This window comes from Babylonia areolata, chromosome 2, assembly GCF_041734735.1.
Source record: "Babylonia areolata isolate BAREFJ2019XMU chromosome 2, ASM4173473v1, whole genome shotgun sequence".
NCBI lineage: Eukaryota > Metazoa > Mollusca > Gastropoda > Neogastropoda > Buccinidae > Babylonia > Babylonia areolata.
The window spans coordinates 13,980,204-14,004,225 of record NC_134877.1 but is presented as its reverse complement, the minus strand read 5'-3'; the positions used below and the strand labels follow the sequence as shown (position 1 = coordinate 14,004,225).

At 39.7% G+C, this 24,022-nt stretch overlaps 1 protein-coding gene and 1 non-coding gene across 2 annotated transcripts in view; one reads left to right on the top strand and one right to left on the bottom strand.

The window, feature by feature from the left end:
- Window positions 1-23,972, bottom strand: part of LOC143298166 (armadillo-like helical domain-containing protein 3) — a 39,756-nt gene extending 15,784 nt beyond the window's left edge. Inside the window, exons 1-19 of the mRNA XM_076610911.1 lie at window positions 23,914-23,972; window positions 21,485-21,629; window positions 19,558-19,621; window positions 17,551-17,615; window positions 16,720-16,800; window positions 15,553-15,660; window positions 14,583-14,675; window positions 13,999-14,073; window positions 13,380-13,466; window positions 12,057-12,113; window positions 10,863-10,906; window positions 10,041-10,101; window positions 7,698-7,744; window positions 6,594-6,669; window positions 5,255-5,330; window positions 3,659-3,772; window positions 1,920-1,978; window positions 1,201-1,266; window positions 900-969 (exon numbers count right to left, since the gene is read on the bottom strand). Of these exons, the coding sequence (XP_076467026.1) occupies window positions 900-969; window positions 1,201-1,266; window positions 1,920-1,978; window positions 3,659-3,772; window positions 5,255-5,330; window positions 6,594-6,669; window positions 7,698-7,744; window positions 10,041-10,101; window positions 10,863-10,906; window positions 12,057-12,113; window positions 13,380-13,466; window positions 13,999-14,073; window positions 14,583-14,675; window positions 15,553-15,660; window positions 16,720-16,800; window positions 17,551-17,615; window positions 19,558-19,621; window positions 21,485-21,604 (1,363 nt within the window). The 5' untranslated portion in view covers window positions 21,605-21,629; window positions 23,914-23,972. The remainder of the gene's footprint in view (window positions 1-899; window positions 970-1,200; window positions 1,267-1,919; window positions 1,979-3,658; window positions 3,773-5,254; window positions 5,331-6,593; window positions 6,670-7,697; window positions 7,745-10,040; window positions 10,102-10,862; window positions 10,907-12,056; window positions 12,114-13,379; window positions 13,467-13,998; window positions 14,074-14,582; window positions 14,676-15,552; window positions 15,661-16,719; window positions 16,801-17,550; window positions 17,616-19,557; window positions 19,622-21,484; window positions 21,630-23,913) is intronic.
- Window positions 8,413-8,508, top strand: LOC143279594 (small nucleolar RNA U13). The gene has a single exon (XR_013054915.1). It is a non-coding gene; the product is annotated as a small nucleolar RNA U13 (small nucleolar RNA).
- Window positions 23,973-24,022: the final 50 nt, after the last annotated feature.

The window sequence follows — 24,022 nt, the reverse complement described above, 5'->3', positions numbered from 1 at the left end:
ATGGTTCACTGTGGACTGCCGACGCTGGAACTGCGATGGACGAACCCGGGTGTGGCCGTGTATGGGGGAATCTAAATGAGCGGCATGGGAGTAATGCCACTGAAACGGTGCAGATGATGAGGCAGCAAAAAAAAAAAAAAAAAAAGATACAGAGTTAAACATGTTCAACACAACTTCAGTGTGAGTGGTAATGATCAAGAGTGTTTGATAAAGTAGACCTCATCATTGACAAATAGCCCAACATAATCATGAAATCTACTGTGAAGCTTGCAACAATTAATGTTCATCATGTGACAAAATGTTATAACACACCTTCTCAGCCAAGTCTTCATAATAATGATTACAACAATTTTTTGGTTTGTTTGTTTGTTTTTTGCACAGGACAGGAATGTCAGACCCCTGTCAAGAGTCTGCAATAGTGGGTCACAGTTATGTGTGTGTAATTAAATATAAAAATAATAATAACAACATTAACATTAACAACAACAACAACAATAATAATAATAATAATTCATATAGCACTTACCCTGCAACTCTACTTATTCATTCTTCAAAATCTACATTCATGGTCTCATTAAAATTGCATTGCATAAAAAAAAAATAATCAATAAAAGAACTTTCACTTTGCAGTATAGAAAAAAAACACCCTATGTGAGTCTGTGTCTGTGTGTTTGAGCGCATGTCCGTGTCCTTATGCATATGTCTGAGTGGTGTGTGTTTTGCTTGTGTGGGTGTGGTGTATGTGTGTGTGTGTTTGTATGTGTGTGTGTGTGTATCTGTGTATCTATGAGTGTGTCTGTGTCTCTTTTTGTCTATATCCGTGTCAGTGTGAGTATGAATGTGTGAATGTGTGTGTGTGTGTGTGTGTGTGTGTGTGTGAAGAAAGAAGTCTTGATTACCTATCAAGGAGCAGACCAGGGGACGGGATGGGGCATGGATCTCAACCTTGACCTTGCGATGTCTCATGGGCTGCACACACACACATGCCATCCTCCTTCACCATCTCACCACACCTTCATGCCAGGCACACACACACACATAAACACACACAAAAAAACAACAACACACACACACACACACACATGAACACATGAACGCACACACACACACACATACACACACACACACACACACACACACACACACTAACACACACATACACACACACACTAACACACACACACTAACACACAAACTAACCATGCGGTGTAGTGGTACCCTGAAGGTCATGTTGGCATCATGCATCAGGGAATTTGCGTACTGGTCCTGTAACACAACACACATCACTCACCACTGCTTTTGTACCTTGTCAAACTTTTTTTTTATTTTTTATTTAAACTGAGCTTTAAGGAGGTGTCAAAGCATGAGAACTGATCCATTTACGCTACACCACATCTGCCTTTTCTTTTTCTTTTTTGAAACTTAAAAAAATGTTAATTAAAAAAAAATATGTAGTTTAATTCTTATTCTTTTCTCCAAAACAACTGATTAAACAGTTTAAGGCAGTTTCTCTTATCAGATCCTGTTTCCTTTTTTTTTCTTTTCTTTTTCTTTCAATTTCTTCTTCTCTCATCCATCCATTCCTCAATTTCTGCACTCATCCATCAACATGTGTTTCTTTTGTGGTTGTTATACTGAGTTACCTGCAAACGGACATGAAACCAGAGTGTGTCATGAAAACATGACAAAAGCAGTGTTGGCAATAACATTTTTCCAATGATAAATAACAATAAGATAAAGAAAATAAACCAAATAATGAGTTAGGATAATAAGAACATACAGGTCGTGTGACAGATATCTTCACAGTCAGAATATCAACAATACGATTTCAAACAAAGCAGAATGATGTCATCCTGTCAGCTGGTTTACCATGACCTTTTACACCTCTTCGATCTGAGAAAGAAGAAAGAGGCGCTCACCTCAGAAATGCAGGTGAGGATGATGAAACACAGTTTGGCATTGTTGTATCGTACTGAGTCTGAAACAGTCCATTCATCACACATCAAGAATGTCAGACAAGATCACTGAACAAGGCAATACAAAACAAGACAAGACAAAATTGTTCATTTCCAAGGAGAATAGATAAGTACTGGTGCGTTTTTTGTTTGTTTTTTGGTTCAGGGTTGTTTTTTTAGGGGGGGTACCCACCCTGATTACAGTTCACACTACACAATACTGAGTAATAACAGCAAAAGCTTACAACATTTATAGAGATAGGAAATCTACATACATATATATACACACACATATATATATATACAGACAGAGAGAGAGAGAAATAAACATAGGAGTACAAGACTTTGATCATTCAAGAATGAAGCTTTTAGGCAGTGCCTATTCTTCCAATCTGTCCCTTCAGCAACAACAAAAACAATAGCACTAACTGTAATAATCATCATAGTTCACTGTCCTGAATGACAATAGAGAATAACCAAAAAAGGTGACGAAATGACATGACATGAGATGACATGACATCCCTTTGGTATCCTGGATGACAGTGGAGGAATAATGGAAGAAGATGACAACATGACACATGACATGACATACCTTTAGTGTCCTTTATGAGGAATAGTGGAGGAAAATGACCATATGACACTACAGAACACATCTTTGGTGTCCTAAATGACACCAGAGGAATACAGGAGGATGGTGACATGACACTACATGACATGACATACCTTTGGTGTCCTAGATGACAGTGGAGGAATACTGGAGGAATGTGACATGACATAACATGACATGACATGACACACCTCTGGTGCCACGAATGACTATGGAGGAATACTGGAGGAGGGTGACATGACATGATGTGACATGTCATGACATACATTTGGTGCCCTGGATGACGATGGAGAAATACGGGAGGGAGGTAACATGACATGACATGAAATGACATACCATGACATACCTTTAATGTCCTGGATGATGATGAAGGAATACTGGAGAAACCCAGCATGACATGAAATGACATGACACACCTTTGGTGCCCCGAATGACAATGGAGGAATATTGGAGGAAGGTAAAAGACACGACATATGACATGACGTGACGTACCTTTGTTGTCCTAGATGACAATGGAGAAATACTGGAGGAAGGTAACATAACATGTGTGTGGGGTGGGGGGTGGCTGGGTGCGGGTGTGTGCTGATTATCTGGTTGTGGATTTCCGCAATTTATTCTTATCTGTCTATTATAATCAATGTGCAATATAGTAGGCTATGCTTATAATTATATTCAAAATAATGTTTCTTAATTCTCTCTGTTTTTACATTAAGAATACCAGTTACTACCTGCAGTGTGTGGATGTATGTATGAAACGGTGTATGTGATATTTTTTACATTTGTGTCTTTGTAATATTCGTAAAAGCTGTTGTTGACTTTTACATTTATGTTCCCCATGTTGTTTACTTGTCTATGTTGTGATAATGCACCTGACCAAATTTCTCCAGTTGGAGATAATAAAGTTATTCTTATTCTTATTCTTTGAAGTCCTGGATGACGATGGAGGAATACTGGAGGGAGATGACATGACATGACATGACACATGACATGACACGACATGACATACCTTTGGTATCCTGGATGATGATGGAGGAATACTGGAGGGAGATGACATGACATGACATGACATGACATGACATGACACGACATGACATACCTTTGGTATCCTGGATGACAATGGAGGAATACTGGAGGAAGGTGACCAGCAGACTGGTGGGCTGCGTGCTGGGTAACGTTTCCACTGTCAAGGCTGGTAACTCTTTGCTGCTGTCTGCAACAGGTCCACACCCATACCGTCACTTACCCACCCCCACTACATTACCACCAAAGTCATGGCCTTCACCTCACAGACAGCAAAAAATGATCAACACAAAGTTCACTGAAGATAGTGCACTGTTTGGTGTCAATACAGTCAAGTCCTAAACTCTATAATAACTCCTCACACACAAAAAAAAGTTTACCTGCTCTATCCAGTGAAAGACATCTGAATCACAATATAAAACTGAAAACCATAACGCAGATCGCCCAACTGAGCTATATAATTATGCGACCTGATTCAAGACATAATTTGACAAAAAAACAAGAACGCCAGAGAATTGACAGACAGACAGAAAATACCAAAAAACTTAGCCGTATGAACAGCACAGGAACAGGAGTCATGATGGCTGCCGGAAAAAGAAGGCGCTATTCAGGGGGCAAAGGGGAGGTTACCTACTTCCGGGAGGTTATCGGCCATAGTTACTTTCGTTTTCACCACACAGGCGGATAGTAGTTTGCACAGGACAGGAATGTCAGACCCCTGCCGGAGTCTGCACTAGTGGGTCATGGTTAAGTATGTGTAATTGAACCAGGGCCTTAATATACATGTGTATGTGTGTGTGTGACTGAATGACACAGGAAAATAAGCGCCAAAAGGCAGCCATCAGTTGGTCTACCCAGGTAAGCAGCCTGCTGCTATGCAAATGACTCTGTAAAGTGCCTAGAGTTTGGTCTCTGACCAAAGAAAGGTGCCATATAAGTAGCCATAACAATAAAATTAAAATATTTTGAAAAAGATGACTGGGATGTGGAATGTCACTGACATTGTTAAGTATGAGCACATTCTTTTTCATTTCAGCTGGCAGTGGGCTGGCAGCATTTCATCGGGTAAGACAACACAGTTTTCACGACTGCCTAAACACTAACAACATTGAGTGGGCTGGATAAATGGGTATATAAAAGATGAGGCAAACCATACTGAATGATCATTAAACATTTCAGCATTCTTCAGTATTTTTGTCAGTTGTAACTGCTGCTGGCACAGTTCCAAGACTGCTCTTTTGCTGTGCAGTGGTTTCCATGTGTGTTTTTAGCCACTGTAACATCATGTTGTGTCATGTATGTATGTTTGCATGTATGCATGTATGTATGTGTGTGTGTGTGTGTGCATGAATGTACCGGTACATATGTACATATGAATGTCTGTATGTACATGTGTAATGTATGTGTATAGGTAGATATGTATGTAGGTAGGTAGATTGGTAGGTACACAGGTAGGAAGGTAGGTAAGCAGTTAGGTAGATAGGCAGGTGGGTAGGTAGGTAAGAAGGTTATGTATGAATGTAAGTACATACATCCAAATGTATGTGCATACAGACATAAACAAGTATGGATGGATGGATGAAATAATGTAAGAACAGATGTATTCATGTGTCAAGTTCCTTTTTGTAATTTGACTTTTCCTTAATATGAAAAACAAAATATCCCCACTCACTGTCAGTGTCCACTCCTGGGGAGGAAGGGGGGCTGGGAGACAGGGGGGGCGTGGCGGGGGTGGAGGGTGTGTGTGACTGAAACAGACACACCACTGCTGCATCACCACTGTCCTCCTGTCAGACACTGGGATACACACACGTCAGCTGTCAACATGGTCACATTAACCCGTTCTATTCCTATACAGCTGACATCCCACACTAAGTGCTTCCCCTGTGCCTATAAGACATCCACTGACATCCTGCATCTATTCTGATTTTTCCTTCATCCAAGTTTGGTTCAATGAATACAAAGTGACTCTGAACAGTTAAGCTTGATGTGTCTGCAGTATAAAAATACTATTTAAATGAGCACTGATCAGGAAGAAGATGCTTTTTCTGATCAATAATGCTTTGCTAGCTAAACACATGGAAGAGCCGTGAAAAGGGTGTTTGCTTCATATACAAAATGGCATCAGAAAATAATCAAGCAGAGACGGTGGTCCCAGTCAATGGATTTACAAAATTTTGCAGGCTGTGCAAATGATTATGGATAGGCATAATGATGGAGATGTATCTCGAACACTTGCCTGATGATTCATTTTAACATAAAGGTGATGACAACTGACAGCTACATTTGACACTGGCTCAGTCAAGCTATCAAAGCAGGCAACATTTCGAGCAGGTGACAATGAGTGCGCAGTTTCATCATCTGCAGGAATGAACTGACAACAAGCATGTCATTTCCAGCTATATTTTGGTTTTCTTTGTGGATGTCATTCTGTCGCAATGGAAACAGATTTCTGTGTTGCACAAACACAAAAAATATTCATTTTGATATGCCTGAATAGGAATCTAACGAAATAATTTGGAAAAAAGCCCAGATTCAGATTCTCATTCATTTTCCGTCATAAAAGCATTCATTTTCTTTCAGTTTCTCATCTACTTTTTGTCTTTTTTTTTCTAAACCCCAGATTTCTCAAAATTCCCTTGCAAGAGGAGAGCACTTTTCACTGGCACTGAACATGTTAAAGTATAAATCACATCATCTGTGTTCACAAAAAAGATGACAAGGAGAAGGAGGAGAACAATGATGACGACAACGGTGACAATGATAATGGCGGTGGTGGTGGAGGTGGTTGGTGGTGGTGGCGGTGGTGATGTGGTGTGATAATGATAATGATGAAGATGATCAATGATAAAGATGATGATGCTGATGCTGTAATGTGGTTATGATGATGTGCTGTGGTGGTGGTGTTTGTGATGATGATGATATGATGCGATGTGGTGATGACGATTATTATCATGATCCAGTTGAATGATGATGACGATTGAATGACCCATGAGGACGACAGGACTCACGTGGGTCAGTGCGGTGATGAAATTTCTGTTGAGGTGGATGGCTTCATACAGAGCCAGCAACAGGGAATCATTGGCCCTGCACACAACACAGCACACTTTGCACATCACAACACCACTGTTTTTTCTTTCTTTCTTTTTTATTTTCTTTTTGCTGCCCCATTATCTGCACAATTTCAGTGGTTTTACTTCCATACCACTCATTCCGAGTCCCTCGTACACGACCACACCCAAACTCATCTGTCACAGCACTTGCACTCCACAGGAAACGATCGATGTTAGGTCACCAGGAGGCCACACACCAGAGGAGACCCTGCACTGCTGTTGAGTCACTTCGGTGGACCACTGTTCTTTCTCCATCTGTTTGTTTTTTTCTGTTTTTTTTCTTCATCCTTTTTTTTTTTTTTTTTTTTATTTTTTACACTCCTCACGGAATAAGTGTTTCTGTACATAGTTTCAAAGATAATAAACATTAAAAAAAAAAAAAACCGGAAAAAAAGAAAAATTCCTTTCACTTTCTCCTGAAGGAGGCATCACAGCCTCAGACTGATCCATTACACTCACAGCACATCTGTCCAAGTATTGATGCCAAAGTTACATACATACAACACTGCCAGTGGATGAGATATAAATGCCTGAACAGTCACCATAAATAACTTTTAAATGGCTGACAACATTTTTCAAGGAAAGCTTCAATAACAAAAAAGATAAGAAACACACACACACACACATCCATTCCACTTACATATACAGATCAACTTCCAGAAGGTATTTGTTTTATTTTAGAAGTTGACACGGTAATTGTAGGAGTTATCTCCCCTGTAAAGAAACTTTCATACTTTTTGTGGGCAAAGTTCAGGTTTACACATGAAAATATCCACCTGAGTTTCTCTTTCAATGATCTATCCTATTGATTAATTTTCCCCCTTTTTCTCTCTATCTTTCTTTCTTATTTTTTCCTTTTCTTTTCTTTTTCTTTCTAGAAGACATGTGAATGGAATTGAATATGAAACAATTTACTGAATACGATTTAAAGTCAACTAAAAAAAAAAAAAAAGGCACGATTCCTATTTCAAAATGTGTTTGCAAAATAAAAAGCCAGCCTACCTGACCAATTCAATCTGCTTTTCCTCTGCCACAAACATGTTGCCCACCTGTGACAGACAGATCACTGCATTGTCTGTGCACGCGCACTCATACACTTACACACACGCACAGACCCTCAGCCAATATTTCACTCACTCACAACACAATTCAATGTCCTCTGATCAAACAATCTACTGCAATTTCAAAGGCAGTAAAACAAACAACAGCAACCAACCAGCCAACCCTCACAAGGCGTTTTCCAGTGAGTTGCTGAACGACCAAAGGGAGGTAATTCGTACAGTCACAGATGCAAGTTTGCACCACAAAGCAATATGATAATGATCGTCACACTTCTAGTGGACATAAAAAGAATCATCAATACTGTAGGAAGCTTTCTTTCTCACTAACATGGTGTCAATAAGATGACAACACAACATTCTTCACTTCAAAAAAATAATTTAAAAAACAACGAACAATAAATAGAATGCAAAGTTCAGTTGTGCACACAACCAGAAAACACACATTCATCATATTTTTACCTTACTCATTGAAGCCTTTACTTTCGAAATTTAGCAACAATACAAACCAGTTATAACAGAATAAACTAAATTCAGGCTTAGATATTGATTTCAAAAAGTCTCAATAAAATCTGTACTTTGTTAAGAATAATATAAAACACCTTTAATTTGTGAGAAAAGTGAATGAGTATGTGGGAACTATATGCCTACAGCAACTGATCCTTTCGGTTCAAGCATATGATGAATGGGGTTTCAGACTGCTGAATGCTGATAGTGTCGCTCTTTGTTACGCACTGGCACTGACCCATCTGATCCTGAACTGAATTGATCCAATAATGAGTAATCACCATTCCATTATAGAACAAATTCAAATATCAAAACGTTATTTCAAAGAGAACCATATATCACAGATGTTGGTCATAAGAGAAAGGCAGTTCCATGAAATTCATAAGATAAACTTTCAATTAAATGATATATCCATGAATGTTGATTTTATTTTACTTTATTCTGTTTACCCATAAAGCCTAACTGAGTGTGTTGGGCAGGCATCTGTTTAGCAAATGTGATGTAGCATATATAGATTTGTCTGAATGCAGCATATCCCCTCTTTGAGTAACTGAATTGACTGGCAGATCTTTTAAAAACAATCTGAATCCATAAAAGTGGTCAACATAAAGGGAGGTCACTCCTTGATGATGTCATGCAAAACCAGGGAGGGCAACCATACTTTGACTTAATGTAATTACTTTGTTCAAATATCTTATTTTAGGTTAACGTTTTATACAAACCCAGAGTCTCTTAAGGCCAGACTAGTGTATTGGGTTCATAAGAGTCATACACCTGCTGCTGTTTTTTTCTAATAAACAAAAACATCAAATATGATGCAGTATCTATGGATCAGTCTGCACACTTCCACACACTGAAATTTTAATGTTCCCCTACACTGACAACAGAGAATTAAAAGAATGGAAAAGGTCTTATTCAAAGTGTCTAGCAGACACCCAATCAGAATAGCACTTTATCATTAATTACTTCCCTTTGCATGAACAACACCAATTCAACAATAAATTTGAGAGTACAGGTTTTCTTGCCTTCAAGACACACAACTATAAACACTATGACACAACTGTCAGTTAATCAAACAGAAAGCCAACAAGACAAGATATCATTGATGGTAATGAAGTGGTGTGCATGACTGACTGACCGAGTTTCAGTTTCAAGGAGTCCAATTGTGCGGACTGATGCATATCCACCACACATCAACTGTTCAAAAAATTTAATCAATTTTTTTTTTAATAAATTTTTTAATTAAGTAGCAGGTGCCTGATTTTCGGATACACCAAAGATGCTGATCAGGCCCTGACAGCCTGCCCTAGGCTTGTGTAAACCATTTGCATAGAATGGGGGGGAAGAAGCATTTACGATAAAATAGAATAAAAAGAAAAGTGAAGATACATTGAGGGCAAATCATTACAAAACAAAAACAAACAAAAATGGGCGCAGTACAGGACTAAAACAAACAAGAGGGCACAATACAGAACCAAAATAAGAACAAAGGAAGTCTGTTGTCAGTGGCATCTGACACTCACTGTTAAACACTGGTGGGTGTGGAGGGGGCCAGGGTGAATGATGTTAATTCTTGGCATGCCTGTGGCACACCTAATTATAAAAAAAAATTCACTTTTAATTCTTTTTTTCCCAGTTTGTCAAATGATAATCAAACATGCTTTGCCATCACGGCAAGTCTGCACATGCATAAAGGTCAGGTCAGGTCAGGTCAAGGTTGAATGTTTCAAGGTCAGAATGAGGCTTTCCAAACAGACAGTAGCCAGTTGTGTCCCCTTACCATGCTGGCCAGGGTAGAGAACCAGCCCGTCTGGGTTTCTGTGCTCTGTTTTTCATAGTCCCTGAAATCACCACACCACACCACACTGTTGACATCAATAACTGGACATCATAAGTGTTTAAATCAACCTCTGGATATCTACTGGATTCTTGGGAGGTAGGTGGCACAGTTCAGTGTCTGTGAGGGTCTGGGTTCAAATCCCGCAATAGCCCTTTCTCCCAAGTTTGAATGGAAAATCAGAATGAGCGTCTCGTCATTAAGACCTGACAATAAACCGAGGTCCTGTGTGCAGCACGCACTTAGCGCACTGAAAAAGAACCCATGGCAACAAAGGTGTTGCCATCTGGCAAATTTCTGCAGAAAAAAATCCACTCAGATATGTACACAAATATATATATATATATATATATATATATATATATATATATATATATATATATATATATATATATGCACTCAAGGCCAGACTTGCGCATTGGGTTATGCTGCTGTCAGGCATCTACCTTGCAAATGTGGCGTGGCTTATATGGATTTGTCCAAACCCAGTGCACCTCTTTGTGAAACTGAAACTGCACAAAACTGCACAACTGGATTCTGCATAATTGTTCATGTCTTAAAACTGCAACTTAATTAACATAATCTGCTGATGCAATTTTCACCAATCCAACAATAAAATGGAAAATCATCCAAAGAAAATCTTCCCAATCCTGCAGCGTGAAATAGACTTCTCTGATCTCAGAATTTGGTTTGATCTAGAAAATTTACATCCCTACAATGTAGATCATGAACAAAAATAAGGAGAAGAAAAGGGGGATTACCCACCTGTTGAAGTCAGCCAGTAGAGTGGACACCACCTGGGCATAACCCTGAACAACACATACATCACTGTACATCATACATCATACATCACTGTACATCATACATCACTGTACATTATACGTCACTGTACATCATATGTCACTGACCATCATTCATCAAACAACACTGTACATCATACATCATTGTACACCATACATCAGTCTACATTATACATCACTGTGCCTCACATGTCACTGCACATACTACACCGTACATCATTCTATATCCTATATCAATCTACATCATACACCATACATCAGTCTACAACATACATCACTGTACCTCACATATAACTGCTCAATGCACATCATATATCAATCTACATCATACACCATGAATCAGTCTACATCATACATCACTGTACATCATATGTAACTGTACACTATACACCATATCATACATCATTGTACATCATACATCACTGTAAATCATAAACCATGCCACACTGTATATCACACATCAATATACATTACACATCACTGTACATCATCACTGACCAATGACATCCAGACACCACTGATATCATCGCACCACTGACATACAGACACCTCTGACATCACACACCACTGACAACACCCTCACCACTGACATCCAGCCACCACTGAAATCACTCACATTACTCACACCACTGACGTCACATCACTGACATCACCCTCACCACTGACATCCAGCCACCATTGAAATCACTCACATTACTCACACCATGGATGTCACATCACTGACATCACCCTTACCACTGACATCCAGCCACCACTGAAATCACTCACATTACTCACACCATGGATGTCACATCACTGACATCACCCTCACCACTGACATCCAGCCACCACTGAAATCACTCACATTACTCACACCACTGATGTCACATCACTGACAACACCCTCACCACTGACACCCAGCCACCACTGAAATCACTCACATTACTCACACGACGGACGTCACATCACTGACATCACCCTCACCACTGACATCCAGCCACCACTGAAATCACTCACATTACTCACACCACTGATGTCACATCACTGACAACACCCTCACCACTGACATCCAGACACCACTGAAATCACTCACACCACTCACACCACTGAAATCACTCACACCACTGACATCACTCACACCACTGACAGTAATGACATCACTGTATGCATCACAACTTACTGTCAGCGCCAACTCATCATCCAGGATGGACAGCTTGACAATATAAGGGTTGGCTGACTGCAACACACACATTCTTCAAACATTCTTCTTTGTACAAAATCAACATTCTGTTATATACATACAACCAAATCTGCCCCTTCCTATCTCTGAAACTGCTTTCATCTCTGCACCCCACCTTGCTCTCTTCAATCAGCTTTAGATCTACTGTTTCGGTGCTTTCCTGATTCAAACACACCACAGTCAGCCGCAGCTCCTTTTCTGTCTCTGGACCTTATACTTGGAATTAGCTCCTTCTCTTGCTTTGTCAAATCTCTATATTCAGCACAAGTCTGGCATCAGAACCGACCTCTTTCCAAAACAGCTTCTCCCCACCCTCCCTCTCTCCAGTCTACACTGCCTCCAGCTTTCTGTTTACATGAATTCATGTTCTGTCTTTATCCCTCAGATTCAGAGATACGCATGGCATGCATGTGAATGACTTTTGTGAGAGTGCTTTGATTTGTCTCTGTATAAGATTCAGCGTTATTTAAGTACTATTCTAAACATCATCATCATCATTATCATCATTATCATAATTATTCATCTTGTGAGTATTATTATTATTATCATTAATTGTAGTAGGAGGAGGACTCAAAAAATCAGTGTCTAGTCATTTGGGTGAGATGATGAACTGGAGGTCCTGCACACTGAAAAAGAACGCACGATACCATAAGGGTTGTCCTCTGGCAAAATTCTGGAGAAGAAATCCACTCTGAAAGCCACACAAACATAAGCACGCACTCAAGGTCTGACTAAGCACGCTGGGTTATGCTGCTGGTTGGGTATCTGCCCAGCAGATGTGGAGTAGCATATATGGATTTGTCCCAACACAGTGACGCCACCTTGAAAAAAGTGAAACCATTATCATTATTATTATCATTGTTATTGTTTTTATCATTAATATTTCATTATCATCATAATTAAATAAAGCGTGTAAAGAAAAGAAAAATGCATGACAGCAGTTAGTAAAGAGTGGTAACTCTCTCCACACACAAAGTACATAACTTCAAACCAATGCTGCTTATGCTACCAATTCAGCTAACACACAGGTAAATAAAAGGTACACTGGAACAAACCCACACACTTCCCCCAAAAAAGGAAGCGTCGGGCTTGCTCTTATACCGATCATTTGACATGTGCACACAGCAGCAATGACAGAAGAAATGTGCGAACACAAATTAGCTTTTATTCAAGACTGGCATAGCCTCTTTAATCCTGAACAAGCCACACAGAACACACAGGCAATATAGAACAAACACATGGTTGCATGACAGCAGTGTTCACCTCATACTTTCTGTACTGAACCAGCAGAGTGAGGACGAGGGCAGCATCATGACCCAGCACCTGGCGCTGCGTGGGGTGACCCAGAATCTGTCACACACACACATTAACACACACACACACACACATTAATACACAAACACACACACATTAATACAAACACACACACACAAACACACACGCGCGCACACACACACATGCACACTCACACACATGTGCACACACAAACACACACACACATATACATGCACTCACAGACACACAGACAGACAGACACACACACGCACACACCCCCGTCACAGTGCTAATAACACACATACAGAGCCACATACACAGATGCAAACACACACACACACACACACACACACAGGCATGCAAATGCATACATACATACACACACATACACACTCATGTGCACACACACACATGCACACAAAAACATACACATACACACACTCACGTGCGCACACACACACATGCACACAGAAACACAAACACAACACAAATAAACACATACACACACATGCACACACACACACACAGGTTCTACACACACACACTCACACACATACAAACACACACACGCACACACACATATACGTGCATGCGAGCACACACACACCTGCACCAGGGCCTCAAAGACACTGTTCATCATGATGTACTCCAGCAGTGTGTTCTGACTGATGTTGTCTGCTGCCTGCACACACACATGAAAAGATACAGACACAGTGTGTGTGTGTGTGTGTGTGTGTGTGTGTGTGTGTGTGTGTGAAGCCTAATTATATGCAAACTGCATTTACTGTTATATTTATATTTTTTGTATTCTCTAAACTTGGCACTTTGATCTGATATTCTGACCCAACAACAAGAGCAGTCATTATTATCATTTTCTGTTCAAACAGGAACTTCTTTTGCTCAGCATGGAAGTTTTATTTATTTTGCAAACGTTTTGGTGCATATAGTAAAAAAGGGAAATTAATCTGTAATTAATGCTAGGGGACTTTATTTGCTTTGAACTGATCTTTCTCATCTTAAACATTACATTTTGAAATTATACTCAATACATAAAAAGCTTGGGTTTTTTTTTAAGTGTATGACAAGTGAGTCTTGAAGGCCTTGCCTCTCTTGTTCTGTTTGTTGTGCTCATTGCTGCATTATGTTATCTCTGAACAGACAGAATTTGTTAAAACCAGGGACAGCACTGACCGTGATGAGGACGAGGAGGAACTTGAGCGTCAGCAGTTTGAGGCCTGAGGGATGGTCCCCCATCAGAAAGCCATTCACACTCTCTATCAGACTCTGCACACACAATAATAATAATGATAATAATAACAATAATGATGATAATGATAATGATAATGACAGTGACAATGTAGATTGATGCTCAAACATCTCAGACAGGGAGTTTGTGGCGTTTAAATTAAAAAGTTACACATAATATAAAAAGTTACATGAACATAAACATACATGCACCAAGTACACGATTTACAAACAAGTGTGTACAAACACAAACATAAAATCAAACACAACCGCACACACATGACCAGAAGTTCAAGAAGTATTCGTTAGTATAAAAATTTTTACAAAAATTAAAAGATGGGCAGAACAAAATAGGTGTCTTTTGAATCCATGTGACAAACAAAGAAAGGCAGGTTGTTCCATACTACTGGGCCAAGTTAAAAGAATGTTGACCTTGGGATTTTGTGTTTCTTCAAGGAATTGTCAGCACTCTGAAATCAGCAGCCAAGCGAACAGATCTAGGGCATGTCCCATGACACTAAATCCAAAATCACCACCTTTACAATAACACACTCTGCATAAATGTACCACAACACTATGTCCCAAATCACTGTCTTTACACTCTATCACACTGCACACATGTACCACAACACTACATCCCAAACTGCTGTCTTTACACTCTATCACACAGCAAACATGTACCACAACACTATGATCCAAATCATTATATTTACACTCTATCACATGGCACTACGTCCCAAGTCAATGTCTTTACACTCTATCACACTGCACACAAAAGTACCGCAACATTACGGCCCAAATCACTACATTTACACTTTTATCACACTGCACACTTATGCCACAACACTACATGACAAATCACAACCTTTACCCCACCCTTCCCCCCATGTTTCACATCAAACACCTGTGGCCCCACCTGCATGACAGTCTCTGCAGAGTCAAATCCCACCAGCAGGTTGATGACATCAAACCCATAACTGCCCACACTTTTGCGGAAAATCCCCCGAACAAGTGCACACAGCGTCTGAAAACAACACACAAATCATGATGAACAGCTGATGAGATATACGTCAAGCACAAAAGAAGCTGCCAGACTTTGTACTGATGTTTTGATGTCTTTAGCAAATGCACATTGTCAGGGAAGTCTTTTCCCCACAAACTCTCAAATGCACTCAGTGGCTGTATATGTGTGATCTCATTTTCTCAAGCTTTCTACCACTCAGTATTGCTGTTGTTACTTGTACTGGTTTCAACATCAGTATATTCATGCTGTTCCCATTCAGATGAGACGATAAACCGAGGTCCTGTGTGCAGCATGCACATAGCGCACATAAAAGAACCCACGGCAACAAAAGGGTTGTTCCTGGCAAAATTCTGCAGAAAAACCCACTTTGATAGAAAAACAAATAAAACTGCACGCAGGAAAAAATTACAAAAAAATGGGTGGCGCTGTAGTGTAGCAATGCGCTCTCCCTGGGGAGAACAGCCCGAATTTCACACAGAGAAATCTGTTGTGGTAAAAAGAAATACAAATACAAATGTGGAATACATGTGGTGGCAGTTGTGGTCAGTTTTTCCACTGACATCACTAACATCTGTACAGGCAAATGCTTCAGATGTCAGCGTTTGCACTGCTGTCCCATGACTGATCTGGGCATACTGTTACACTGCATTGTATTGCACTGCATTGCACTGCATTACTTTTTATCACAACAGGTTTCTCTGTGTGAAATTTTGGCTGCTCTCCATGAGAGCATGTTGCTACAATACAGCACCACCTCTTTTTTTTTCAGTTTTCTGTCTGCAAGTTTATTTGTTTTTACAATCAGTGGATTTTTATACAAAAATTTGTCAGAGACAACCCTTTTGTTAGCATGGGTTCTTTTTATATGCACAAATCGGATTTTTCTACAAAATATTTTCAGATACAACCCTTTTATTAACATGGGTTCTTTTTATATGTGCTAAGTGCATGCTGTAGATAGGATCTTGGTTTATCATCTCAACCAAAAGACTAGCACCCAGACCACCACTCAAAGTGAAGTGAAGGATGGGGAGACACAACAAGCAACAGACCACTCACCTGCAGTGCATTAACCACTCGGATAGGGTTATCTTGTTTCAAACACTCTGTAGCCCGGAAAAACAGCAGATTGAAGTTGTCCTGAAACGGTTAACATGACCCATGTTTACAACCATTTCAATTCTGAAGCAACAACATGACATAGGTCAAACATGACCCATGTTTACAACCATTTCAATTCTGAAACAACACCATGACATAGGTCAAACATAACCCATGTTTTCAATCAGTTCAATTCTAAAACAACAACATGACATAAGGTACTACATTTCTGATATTTGCAACTAACTACAATACAACCCATGTTTTCAATCAGTTAAATTCTAAAACAACAATATGACATAAGGTACTACATTTCCGATATTTGCATCTAACAACAGACCTCACTAACATTACAGTCACTACAGTTACAGTGGAAGCAAAGGGCACCGCAGTATACAACAGACTTACAGAGAAAAATCATGGCCAGCTAACACACACCACCACCATCACACAGCCAATGCAAATACATTAACCCCTTGACTGCTAAACCTTGGTGAAATGGGATTCCGATTGGTGTGGTGACAGTTTGAAAGGCAGTTACTACTTTTTATGTGCTTATCAATGATGTCATGGATTTTGCTATATATACTGTGGTGGCTGGTCACACTGTGTTGGCTAGTTACACTAGTTACCACAGCCACATTGGGCAGGTTTTGACACCGAGGACTGGACTGAAGCCTTAGAACATGTTTTATCAAACACAGGATCAGACAAGATCAGAATGGTGGAGCTGACACAGCGAGAGCTTTGAAAACACATAACCATTCTATTTCTCAGCCAGAATCTCACCTTGAGGTTCAGCAAACCTTCACCATTCAGCTTCTCTATTTCGTTCTCCAGAAACTTGTGTTCACCTGAAAACATACATACGCACGCACACAGACATACACACACGTGCGCGCACATACACACACACACATACTGTGATATCTTTCTGTTAGATACCATTTCATTGTTCTTTATATCATAATGAGAAGGTTACCAGCAAAAAACTCAGACCTAAATGTTAAACCCCTTCCTCTATCTTAACAAGAATGCTACACTCCTCCAGCAGAAAACTCTGCTTGGAATAAGTTCAAACAGAACTGCATACAATATGAAATTAACGCAATAAACATTTAGTTTATCACCAGCAGGAAAATACAGTCCCTTATCTGAAGATGGAAAAATGACTCATTCAAAACAAAACAGACTAGGTATAGTGTATGCCACTGTGGACAAAATACAATAAATAATGCAAATTCTTTTGTGTAGCAGGATAAAGGTATTCATTGCTAATCTCATACTTTCCAGCAACACAGTTCCAAAATCTTTCATTCTTCATCCTTGACTTATTTCTGTTTTTTTGTCAGCTTATCCAAAGGTACAACAGCAAATCATCTATTATTAACCCTTTCGCTGTCAGAAAAATAAGATTTAAGTGAAATCTATTTGCCAGGGTTTTTTCACAAAAAACAGGTATAAATTTTCAAAAAATTCAGTGCTCTTTGTTATTGGAGAAAGACCCATAAAAGTATATATTTTCTGAAAGGTAAATGAATAAACAATACAAAACACGTGATGTTTTCCCATTTTATATATCTTCAGTGACATGCTGTTGTTTTGAAATCAGTGTTTTGTTTTTTGTCACATTTTCAACTTGTTCATTACAAACATCAGTCAGGTAATTTGCACTAAAATATCATTTTTTCTGGACAAATGGATATCTGCACACACAAAATCATACTAGAACAACCACAATAAAAAAAATTTTTTTTTTAAAGAGACAGATACACAATGCATTGTGACTTCTCCAAGTGATAATATGGATGTGAGGCCACGCCTCCTCAGTCTTTGACCCCACCCCCACCCCCCGCCCCCCTCCTCTTCACCCCTCTCACATGGTCACTTTATCCAGTTCTCAACAGACTGCGTTGGCTGAGTGCCAAGAAAATCGCTCACACTGTGTCCTGCTAATAATTCAGTCACTTTCTGTTGTCTGCTACAGCTGTACAGCCAGTATCACTTACTGATAGTCATATCTTGGCCTCTCTCTTGATTGCTCCCTTTAGTTTCTATCAAATTGTCCTATAAATATTCATCACTGTCGTCTCCTTCAAATTCAGGCTTCAATCCTTTCTGAGCATCAGCTAAAGAAAGCAATCTTAGTTGATTTAGTTCACCACGATTGCATGTCTTGAGCACGGCGTCAGTCCAACATTTTGTTGAGCGAGCGAGGAGAGGAGTCAGGCAAACACTGCAGCCAGTAACCCAACCAAAACGTTCAAAAAATAGGACTGCCTCATGACGTAGATGGTATTTCTAGCTATGAATAGAATCTAGAAAGATTCCCCAATCTAAAGCTACCAGTATTTTTATCAACAAACTGAATGCAAACCAGGGAAAAGTCAGAATATTTCAATGACGAGTTATCTCATCATTGTGGCAGCGAAGCGTACATGCTTGCGCTGACGAGTTATCTCGTCATATAGGCAGTCTTGGGGTTATCTGACATTAAAATGTCATATAGCTAATTATCAATAACTATTTTAGATGAATGACCAGCATACATACTGAGTCCTATTCTTTTCATCACCAGTCCAGAATACACAGAAAGTCTATATCAGACATATCTCACAGCTCAAAACCATGCTAATGTTTTATACAACCATGCTATTCTATAAGGAGTTATGTCCATTCCTGTCCAGTACACATACAGTACACCTATTTCCCTTCACACTGCACACAGAGGACGATGGAGACACAACACTGTCCACACAACACACATAGTACACCATGTTCAACGGATCATTTTACATATTACCTTCAGCAGAAACAGCTCATCCCAAAAGTTGGGGTTACCATATGATGGGTCCTCTCCCTGGGAAGAAAACAAGGCATCACTTTAATAGTCCTGTCCACTGTGCTAAAGCAAACAAATCACTGGTAACATTTCCTGGCATAAAATGTCCACAGATGCAAAGCCTCCTGACTGATGTTGACAGATGGCAAAACAGCTTATTGACAGATAATGCTCATCTTCTGACCACCACAACTGTATAAAACACTACATGGTGGCCTGTGCTCAGTGACAATACATAACCCAGTTCAGGAAATATAATGGAACATAGTCCATTTCAGTGAAAATAATCATACCTAATCCAATGCAGGGAAGATAATGATATTTGACCTAATTCAATGAATATAACAATACATAACCTTACACAGGGAAGATAATGATGCATAACCCTGTCCAGGGAAGCTAGTGATACATAACCCACTTCAGGGAATATGATACATAACCCAATGCAGAGAAGGTAATGATGTATAACAAAAATGCAGGGAATATAAAAATGATACATAACCCAATGCTGGGGAGATAATGATACAAAACCCAATTCAGGGAAGACCATGATGCATAACCCAACGCAGAGAAGATAACAATACTCAACTCTCTCCGGAAGACAGAATGCGTGAGCATTCCTGCATAAAATGTATTTGGTTTCGAACGATGGAATGGAATAGCATTTTCAAAAACTAAAAATCCATCACATGCTGTACACGTGATTTTGTGATTAGCCAAGCAGAGCGCATTATTCTGGGTCACTCCACAACCGAATGGTATGATTGGCCAGCCTGTCATCTGTGGCCCATCTTGCACACACACTGACAAAGTCACTGACCGGCCGTCTGCTCACATGCTAGCCTGTTAGTAAAGCGGGTTCTTCTCAAAATGTTGTGGAGTGAACAAGGCAGCGACGGCAATGTTTTACTTTTAGTGTTGCTGAAGTACTTGAAATGCTACCAACTGAAAGGGTCGGACATTGAAGAGGTGGATAATGACGAAGAAGAAAGTGAATTTACTTACAGAAAGCGTGGGTATGGTCATTTGAGGTGAAAAATTGCCATTATTTTCTACATAATGGCAAAACTGTAAAAAAATAAGATGAGAAATTTGATTTATATATATGTATGTAATAGCCCAACACATAATAAACCAGTTCTGAAAGTTTCATTTTCTTACTCTGTACTTTGTATTTTTTGTAATTTTTTTTACAAACCATTACAAATGGGCCGTCTGTGGGGAAAAACATGGGAGAAAACTTGTCATCCCAAGTGAGTTAACCCAATGCAGGGAAGATAAAAATGATACATAATACAATTCAAGGTAGATGATGGAACATGTCAAAGTCTTACAATCCCAACACCAGTGTAATTCCTCTCACTTGTCACAACATTTTTCACTACCAGTGTCCAAAACCAGGCTGACATCATGGACACTCTGACCCCAGAATTTCCGGTCACGCCCAACTTACTGACTTCATAAAAAGTTAACGACTACTTCATAAAAGCAGGTATATTTCCGTAAAAGGTTTAAAAATAGATGATTTAAATCATGCAAGGTTCATATCGGCTATAACTGGAATCTCCTTAAATACACGAGCAGCTGTTTCAGGCACACATGCACCGTGAACAACTTGAAAAATGCACAATAGAATCAAGATTTCAGCAAAAAATGTACAGTTCTTCAGTGGTTAATAAACAATAGCTGTAGTTTTTCAATGTACAAAATGAAATGAGTGTGCAAGAAAGCACCTTATGAGAGGTACTCATTACATTGGTTGCATACACAGTAGTTTACAGAAAACAGGATTATTTCACCATGCCTTCAAGAAGAAAAATATGCATGTTCCCAGTTGGTCCTTAATTGTTTGCAAACCCTGTAGTTCATCCCAGCACTTACCTGGAAGAAAGCCTCATAAATCTGCACAATCTTTTCTTTCAGGGCCATTTTCTGGTTGGATGCTCTTCTCAACAGGTGGGAGTGGGGCTTGTCTCGCCCCGACTGTCCGTCAGAACTCATTGGTCTCTGCTGCAGGTTGGTGCGCCTGTGGATGGCGAAATGAGTAGTGAGCATTGCGTCACACAGCACACATTTCTGTGTTCTGTCTTTCACACAAATGGTAACTGACACATGTCACATAGCACATTTCACTCTGCATTGTCTTTCACACACAAGGTGACTAACACATATCACATAGTACACATCACTGTTCTGTATTTCAAATACATGATCAATGACACAAGTTACACAGTATACATCTGTTCCGTCTTTCATACACATACATGTACAGTGACCAATGTCACATAGCACACATCACTGTTACAAAGCACACATCACTGTTCTGTCTTTCACACACAAATAGAGTGACTCATGTCACATTGTACATGTCACTCTGTTCTGTCTTTCATACACATGATGAGTGACACATAGGACATAACACTTTTCTGTCTTTCACACATATGGTCAATGGCACATGTCACATAATACACAGCACTATGTTCTGTCTTTTACACACATGGTGAGTGACACATACGACAATGCAAACATTACTCTGTTCTGTCTGTCACAAATATAGTGAGTGAGGCATGTCCCATTGCACACATTGCTCTGTTCTTTCACACCCATTGTGACTGACATATCACATATCACTTGGTTCTTTCACATACATGTTGCGTGATTCATATCACACACCACACACCACACCTGTTCTGTCTTTCACACACATGGTGACTGACATGTCACATGGCACATATCACTCTGCTCTGTCTTTCAAACACATGGTGACTGACACATGTCACATAGCACATATCACTCTTATCTGTCTTTCATACACACAGTGGCTGACATGTGTCACAAAGCACACATCATGTGTTCTGTCTTTCACACACATATGGTGACTGATAGCCCCTCTCTCTCTTTCTTTGTTGCAATTGATCAATATAATTGTGCATCATTACTCACAGTACAACAAAATCATGGTTTTTGTATGTGTGTTTCTTTTATATTTTGTTACTATATTGCTTATGCCTTATCATTTAGAAGTGACTTATCTAGACCCTATTCAGGTCAGGGAATGGACAAAATAATTATATCTGAGCTTATCCATTAGTATTACCTTTAGAAATAAATAATTGTGTCTTGTCTTCTTCCTCTCTCTGTCTCTGTCTCTGTCTCTCTCTGGCTCTGTTTCTGTGTCTATCACCATATACAAATATACTTGAATCCTTTTATAGTTTCAAAATCATCAAAATCTCTGAAAAACACTATATAGAAATTCTGATTCACTCAATACAGTCTGACCTGATACAAGTGCACACAACACACCTCTTTCCAGACAATGTATTTATCACAACATCCTAGATCCAAAACATCAGAGCCTTCTATTGGGGAACCTCTGCAGGTTGCTGTCATTGGAAAACAAATGGAAAAGTCTTCCACCGAGAAAAATACTCTGCTATTGACAAGACCAGATGGAAAACCACACTGGAAGGAATCTATACTAATCATGAGGATCACCTCTTTGTGAATGCCAAACCAAGTTCATGGGTGCAATCATTTCCACTGACTAATGCCAGTGAAAGTGGGACTACCATGACAATGCAGTGAACAGGGCCAGCGGGTTGTTTGGCTTCCTGAGGGTGTACATGACAACCAGGAACAGTGCAAAGAAAAGGGACTCTTCTCAATCTATCCTGCCTAGTCTTGACATGTTATTAAATATTCTGCTCTCAACCCTGTGTTATCTTACATTCTGCACCTTCTTCTGTCATATGTCTCCAAATGATACCCAAACACTGTATTACATACCCCACTCACCCATCCTCCCACTGATACACCCCATCCACAAACACATTCACCCTCCCACCCATCCATCTTCACATACATACCTTCCAACCCACACACCCCAGTTTAGTTTCAATTTCTTGGTGGTGGCAAGGCGTGCGGAATGATTTGTTACACATCTGCTTACAAAAATACACCCCCTCTTCCCAACCGATCCACCCTCACTCCAAGTCGGCGGCCCCACTGGAAGCAGGCTTATTCAACCCCTAATCGATTGTTATTTATTTCGTTACTAGCGCTATGTATCACTGTGTAAACATGAAACTGGCGGCACAGTGTATCAGTCTGATTTCGATAAAACTGCCATACTGTCTGTCCTAGTCGTAGCAGACGCCTCTTTCAACTTCCGTGCTCAACCCACTTCCAAGGGAGAAATTAGGCCAAAAATCGGGTCACATGCATAGAAGAAGACGAGGGACTGGTTTCACGAATCAAATACAATACTTTGAGGATAATGTACTCCTCGAAAAATATCACTGGATTACCTTTTCAGTGTTCCAAACTCATTGCAGAAGTAAAATCACATCCGGGATAGATTCGCAGCAAAATTGATTAGTACTAATTTATCTTTTCAAATCAAACTTTATCTATTAT